The sequence below is a fragment of the Penaeus japonicus genome, unplaced genomic scaffold, assembly GCF_977035675.1.
Source record: "Penaeus japonicus unplaced genomic scaffold, GWHDUDI00000001_assembly GWHDUDI00000014, whole genome shotgun sequence".
NCBI classification, from domain to species: Eukaryota; Metazoa; Arthropoda; class Malacostraca; order Decapoda; family Penaeidae; genus Penaeus; species Penaeus japonicus.
The window spans coordinates 33,308,891-33,316,390 of NW_028234416.1; the positions used below are offsets into that span (position 1 = coordinate 33,308,891).

At 33.6% G+C, this 7,500-nt stretch overlaps 2 protein-coding genes across 3 annotated transcripts in view; one reads left to right on the top strand and one right to left on the bottom strand.

The window, feature by feature from the left end:
- The window catches only part of LOC122251923 (glucose dehydrogenase [FAD, quinone]), an 8,009-nt gene extending 5,316 nt beyond the window's left edge, over nt 1–2,693 (top strand). The window contains exons 8-13 of the mRNA XM_043014165.2: nt 141–297; nt 739–899; nt 1,271–1,448; nt 1,622–1,695; nt 1,935–2,086; nt 2,428–2,693. Of these exons, the coding sequence (XP_042870099.2) occupies nt 141–297; nt 739–899; nt 1,271–1,448; nt 1,622–1,695; nt 1,935–2,086; nt 2,428–2,575 (870 nt within the window). The 3' untranslated portion in view covers nt 2,576–2,693. The remainder of the gene's footprint in view (nt 1–140; nt 298–738; nt 900–1,270; nt 1,449–1,621; nt 1,696–1,934; nt 2,087–2,427) is intronic.
- Nucleotides 2,694–4,786: 2,093 nt separating this feature from the next.
- Nucleotides 4,787–7,500, bottom strand: part of LOC122251917 (putative 4-coumarate--CoA ligase 1) — a 14,323-nt gene continuing 11,609 nt past the window's right edge. For both annotated transcript variants that reach the window (XM_086544144.1, XM_086544145.1), the window contains exons 9-14: nt 7,351–7,497; nt 6,976–7,101; nt 6,516–6,607; nt 6,049–6,184; nt 5,582–5,747; nt 4,787–4,964 (exon numbers count right to left, since the gene is read on the bottom strand). In XM_086544144.1, coding sequence (XP_086400270.1) covers nt 4,846–4,964; nt 5,582–5,747; nt 6,049–6,184; nt 6,516–6,607; nt 6,976–7,101; nt 7,351–7,497 — 786 coding nt within the window. In that variant the 3' untranslated portion in view covers nt 4,787–4,845. The remainder of the gene's footprint in view (nt 4,965–5,581; nt 5,748–6,048; nt 6,185–6,515; nt 6,608–6,975; nt 7,102–7,350; nt 7,498–7,500) is intronic.

Genomic DNA, 7,500 nt, shown 5'->3' on the forward strand with positions numbered 1-7,500 from the left:
ACCCACCCATCTTACCTTAATCCAATTCACAATTAACTAACTTCCTCGAAACCTCCCCCATTCCTAACTCCTCCACCACCCCTCCCACTTTCCCACCATCCCCTTTCCAAAACACCTTACCAATTCACCTTAATCAACAGCTGAAGGTGGTGGCCGACGTACCAGGTGTTGGCCAGAACCTCCAGGACCACCTCGGCGTCTATGGCCTCACGTGGACCATCAAATCGAACAGCTTGGATACGCTCAATAACGTCGCGTCTCTGGATTCTGTGCAGAGATATGTACATCATAGAAAAGGTCGGGTATATATTTATTTTTTTATGATGGAAGGAATGTGTTGAGAGAGAGAGGGAGGGAGGGAGGGAGGGAGGGAGAGGGAGGGAGAGGGGGAGGGAGGGAGAGGGAGAGAGAGAGAGAGAGAGGAGAGAGGAGAGAGGAGAGGAGAGAGGAGAGGGGAGAGGAGAGAGAGAGAGGAGAGAGAGAGAGAGAGAGAGAGAGAGAGAGAGAGAGAGAGAGAGAGAGAGAGAGAGAGAGAAAGAAAGAAGGAGAGAGAGAGAGAAATACAAGAGATACCACATACAATTTTCTATATTCATTTCATATACCCCCTCTTTACTGAAATATATATATAAACAATTATATTAACTAACGCATCAATTATAAAAAAAAAAAATCAATCCAAATTCCACCAAGTAGGCCTATCACTCTCTTCCTAACCTCGAAAACCATCCATCGCAGGACCATACTCAGCGCCCCTTGGAGACTATGGGAGTGCATGGGCCAAGGTGACGAAAGGAGGCTACCCATCCTTCCCTGATGTGCAACTATATCTCTCACCTGCAGCTTTCAATATGGACATGGGACTTTTCCTGCCACATATCTATGGATTCGATAGGAATGTATGTATATATTTTTTTATTCTTGGGGCTTGTGTGGTGCGTATGTGACAAATGTTGATATATATATATATATATATTTTTTTTTTTAATTAGACTGAATAACTACAATGGGCAAGAGACTTATTTCGATGTTTTGATATGTTTCTATGTCTTCATCAGAATTTTGATGTAGCTCCGATGAAGATTCTTGGGAAATGCTGTAGTCCCATTCCTACCTTTATATTTCATCAATATAATAAAAAATCCTAAAATGCACATAAATCAAAGTCATGCCCACTATAACCCACCAACTAGTGTCACGGAAACAACAATAATTCACTATTATGCAACTTACAAGGGTACCTGTCTCATTACTTGTTTCTTTTCATCAGAAATACAATGACTATGCAAGTCCGCTCTTTGGTCGTGACGGCTTTACAATGAACCTCTACCTCTTGAGGCCAAAGAGTCGAGGAGCAGTTTCACTCAGGTCGAAACGGCCTCGAGACTTACCTGTTGTTGATCCTAATTACCTGAGTCATCCTTACGATATGGAAACTTTGATTGAAGGCAAGTCATTTATGGATGAGATTGTGTGTGAATTGGTGTTGTCTATAGAATTGGAATAATGTATAATGTTTGCTTTAGTCGTGAATATAGCCATTTCTAATCGTCTTCATTAAAAAGTTTAAATCATTTTATATTGAGTGAAATATCCTAACACATTTCTTTGTCCATTTCAGGTATCAAATTTGCAATTGAAGTGGGCAATTGCTCGTCCTTCACAAAGCGTTTCAAAGCCAAGTTTCACGATATGGTAAGACCTGAAACATTTTTTGTCATTACTTATCTGTTTTAAAGAAAGGGTATTGGAAAAATACCAATTATATCTAAATAGTTATTGGAATCCAATGCATAATCCTTGCAATCTATTCGAAAGCAGAAATCAGTTTACTGCTAAATATTGATTTCATGCTAACGCTGTGTCACAGATATCTTATTATAACTGACAGAGAATACTTGAGTAATTCCCTCACCAGAAATAATACCAAACAGATTCTTCGTGGATGCGAGGGAATACCCTTTGGCAGCGATAGATATTGGGCTTGTTACATCAAACACATGGCCTCCTCCTTCTGGCATCCTGCAGGCACTTGCAAAATGGGTCCTGATAGCGATCCTCTTGCAGTGGTGGACAACAGATTGAGGTAAGATGCAGGAATTTCTTTAGATATTTTACTAGTTTAAGGGAAGATACGTTTTGGTGGAGGGAGGTCTGAGAAACCGAACTTTGTTTATGACATGGATGTGTATGACTGTAATTCTTCTTAGCGTAGTCTGCATAAATATCTTAAATATACTTATATTTTGCTTTCACTACGAATCCTGTATTTACTTACATGTTTGCAAAAGTATTCATTATGTAATATGCCTGCAAAAATAAACGTAGACACTATTTACAGACTGTACTATTACACACTCCAAGTCCTGAAACCTCCAAAACTATATCCCTCTCAGGATTTTCAAAAACACATATTCTTTCTTCCAGAGTAAGAGGCGTAAGAGGTCTAAGAGTCATAGATGCTTCTATCATGCCAATTGTGGTGTCAGGAAACCCAAATGCACCAGTGATCATGATTGGAGAAAAAGGAGCAGATACTATCAAAGAAGACTGGGGTGTTTACGACCATCGTTAGCTTCTTGTTTTACGCTCAAATGCCTTTGTAAATCTATGGTATGAATGTTCCCTTGAGATCTAATTTAAGTACCCCTGAATGAATGGTTGATGTCTGTTAATAAAATTCATAATTGCAATTGTTTTTTTTTCTTATACTTTTTTGCTGCTTTTTATAATTCTGAATACATGTCTTTCTATGGTCATTGTGGATAATTATGATGAATATGAAAATTATGAGAAACAGATTAGGGTCAAAATGATGTATGATAATGATGAATATGATGATAATTAAATATGAATATTGATAACAGAAACAGTATAGAAAACAACAATGACAATGAAAATTACAATGATCTAATGTTAAGAATATTATTAATAATACAAATGATTTAAATAACAGTAAAGGTAATAATGATAATAATGACCATGACAACAGTAAAAGTCATAGTCATAATTTCTTTAAGGAAGATGATAAAAAAAGAGTAATGATAATGATAAAAGATCTATTCCATTTTCCAAAATGGCTACACATTCTCCAAACTGCTGACTTATTGCTGCATGTTCTCCATTTACAATTTTCTAGACTCTTTAAATCTAATTTTTTAAAGTTAGTTTTAATTTCTTGTCTTTTGGATCAGCATTATGAATTCTTCTGCATTCCTTCAATCCTATATTGCATATGAGTTCATTAGATAAACCTTTGTTGTTGCTTTTTGTATATATAAGAACTCTGAGAAAGTCTAGCATATATGTCTTCCTGCATGTGGATCGAGTTTTCTTCCGATGTTAATAGGGCGACAAAATTCTTCTTATCAGTTACATCTAGTTTTCTGAAAGGTTCTGTTTTCCCTATTTAGACTTTCTCTGTTGATAACTTTGTTTTTCATCTTCCATTGTTCCTTTACTGAAGTTCTCTAAATCAAATTTTGTTACTATGACTGCATCTCCTTCTATTCATTCAAACTGCCTAATAACTCCCGTCAACTAATATTTTAGAAGTCAGTGTTAAATCTGGTTTCTCTGGAGAGAATATTATGCAATTCGGATAGCTAAATGAACACTTGAACAGTTTATCATAATTATCCATGCCTAGAATATTGTTCTTATTTATGGGGATGATGAGTATGTATTTGACACTAATTTCTTGACGAGATGTCTCATCTCTTTTGTATAGTCTTGTTCCTTATCTAAATGCAAAGAGACTACCATATTTTTTTCTACGCATAATACTCCAAGAAAACAGTACGTGCTTACTAAATCAAGACCAGAAAAAACACACATCAGTCTGGTTTCTTACCCAAAAACCATTTCGAAATTATCAAGTTTAGTCTCCATTTCCTCATTTCCTGCATTTAAGCTTGAACATTTTATCTTACTTTAGTTTTCTGTGGACTCTGGGTCTTTCCTCTCAAGGCTACTGCTACTGTAATGACAACTAACACTGGATAGGTGTAAAGAATTATCTTAACTAGGTTGTTGTGCAAAGAAACTTTGGATTATTATGTTTTTATTTTCATATGAGTTGCATAGAAATGTTTAATAATAACATATATCAATTAATCTTTAAAATATTAAAACATTTCACGTTCACATACACATACATACATAAACAGATGCACATGCACACAAACATTTATGTATATGTATCCATACATAAATCAGATATACATATATATTAATATATATTATATATATATATATATATATATATATATTATATATATATATATATAATATATATATATATATATATATATTATATATATAATATATATATATATATTATATATATATATATATATATATATATATATATATATATATATATATATTATATATATATTTATATATATTATATATATATATATATATATGATATATATATATATATATATATATATATATATATATATATATATATAATATTTATATATATGTATATATGTGTATATATGTGTATATATATTGGGCCTTCTGACAAAAAAAAAAAAACATTTCTCCAGTTTTCTGATCCAAAATAGCCTTAAACATACTTGAACTTAACAATCCAAGCCAGTTTAGGAACAATGTAACTTCTCACTCAACATTAATCTTATAAAAATATAACAAAACCTACAACCAGTGGACATTACTTTATCCTTCATACCCCAAAAACTGTATATTGTCTCTAATGCCATTATGGAGTTCTTAGGACAGAAAGGGTTAAGCTATAAAAAAAAATAAATAAATAAAATGTAAAAATGAAAAGGTAAAAATGAAATCACAGTGGTCAGTGTATGGTAAGGTACATTATAACTGGCTTGCCATCTTCTTGATTTCCTTCCTCAAGATCTTTCCGCTTGCATTTTTAGGAATGGCATCCAAGAAGACTACTCCACCGTGCAAGTGCTTGTGGTTGCTCACTTTACCTGAAAGAAATGGAGTGAGTTCAGACGAGTGAGAACATACATCAAGAATTAAGAATCTGAATTATTTCCATGGTCAATATCTCGCTTTATATTCAAAAATTACTTTACTCACATCAATTCAATCATCCTTTTTCTGCATGTACATGAAGGAATTATATATATGTAGAAAGAGTACTGGTTATAGAGCAGATTTGTATTAGAGTAATGTTTTACTGTTCTGTTACACCAGGGCATCATGTCATTTATAGAGACATCTTTAGACTATGTAAAGTGATGAGATATTTCTAAATATTTAAGTATTATTTCAAATGCATTACACCGATTAGAAAAGTTTGTATACATACATATACATTTAAGTTAAGGATTGGATTGTGCATATTATATCAATCTATTCACTACAGTCACTTGAATTTTTTACTTGCCCATATTTGAATACCACACAATTATTCCATGAAATTAGATAATCATGTCTCTAAGATAAAATTTGCATAAAGTATTGTTATCAATTTAGGTTAACATCATCACAATTCATATGAAACATGTTTTCTTATAGTGAAATTGCAAGTTCATTGCTAAATAGAGGCACATACCTGTCATCTGAATTCATTTCAACTTACCCGCAATAAACTGCTGTACATCCTCAGCAGTAATTTGTGAATTAGGTGTCTTAACTACAAAGGCAGTTGGAAGTTCACCGTAACGATCGTCTTTCCTACCAACAACAGCTGCATCTACAATATCTTCGTGTTGCAACAATAAACCTTCTAATTCTGCTGGTGCTACCTGTGAATTAAACACACATTGCAGAATAATTTGTGTTGCCAGGTTTCTCTTCTTACTTTGCAGACAAATTCACTTATACATTAAATCAATAAACAGTGTTTTATTCAAATGTAGATTAATTTTACTGATTCACATATTCATTATTCTAATACATTGAAATACATTAGAATATAGATCAAAACTGAACATCTGCTTACTGTTTACTAAGTTTTGAAGGTTTAATATAGATTCATATTAGAAAAAGTTAGAAAGGATGGTTTTGTATCATGCTCTCTATCATCAAAATACAGTAAACACTTACCTGTAGCCCTTTGTACTTGATTAATTCCTTAAGGCGATCCACAATATACAAGAATCCCTCATCGTCAAAGTAGCCAACGTCACCAGTTTTAAGCCAGCCATCAGCATCAAAAGTCTCATCAGTTGCCTTCTGATTTCTGAGAATAAAGTTTGGTCTGAGCCATGGAAACACTAGTGATCAGGGACCATAAACACCACAATTCTCAAAACCTAATTTGTGAGGAGGAGTCAGAAGATGTTTCTAAGACTACTTATTCATGTACAAGTACACATGCACATTCTTTTTAACCCCCCTATATATATGACTCTCTGGCTATGCAACTATTCTTATTAATAACCTGTCAAAGATCCTGAAATATATTTCTAGTATTTGTTGTATGATCCAAGAGTTTAGGTATAAAAAAATCAGAACCTGTTCTAGTATTTCAGCTATAACACCTATAGATGTTATAATATTATAAAACTCACTTATAATATCCTGGTGTTATCTGAGGACCATTAAGACATATTTCTCCTTCTTGGTTTGGACCGAGTGGCTCTCTCGATTCTACGTCGACAATCTGAAAAGGGATTTCTCTCTCAATGGAAAAATAATTTCTCCAACTATTTCTGTTTTTGGGTTTTGTTTTTAAGATCTACAATGATGGCAAATCTTTTCATTATGCACTTGCGTACTGTAGAGGCATTGCAGATATGAATTTACTGCTGAAAATAGAGTTCTAATGGATTTCTTATAAATTAGGTCTGTGAATAAAAATGCAAAAAAATATATAATAACACTCTAAGGCCTTTCTTATGAAAAAATGCCTGTGTTAATACCTCTCTTATTAAAATCAGGCCAGAGTAAAATAATATCCTAAAGAATCCATCTACAATTAAAAAAAACATAATAGTGCTTTACACTTCGACCAAGAAAAAATTCACAAACCTTCAACTCCATGTATCCAGAAACTTGACCAATAGACCCCATCTTGTTTTCTTGTGAACATAGTGAAATACAGGCTACAGACTCAGTCATCCCGTAACCTTGGCACAATTCCAGTGAGCCACCAAGCTGTGAAGAATGAAATATAAAGGACTGCTGCACTGAACTACTTCATACTGATATACGATATGTTGTCCAGTTTAGAGGTTAGATATTAAATATAGAGTCTCGTCTTTATTCAATCATTCATATTCATGCATTACTAAGCTCCCTGACAAGGACTTAAACCTCTTCTGCTCTAAGGTATGACCCAGGGAGAGCAACATCTATATCAATGCATCACTGAATTTTTAAAAATCATATCTCTTTTGATATTACCTTTTTAATCACAGTTTCTTGTATGTCACCTGATAGTGGAGCTGCAGCACAGTACATCCTCCTAAGAGAAGTGAGGTCGTATTTATCAACAGCTGGAGACTGTGCCAAGAATAAGACCACAGGTGGCACTACAGCCATGCAAGACACCTG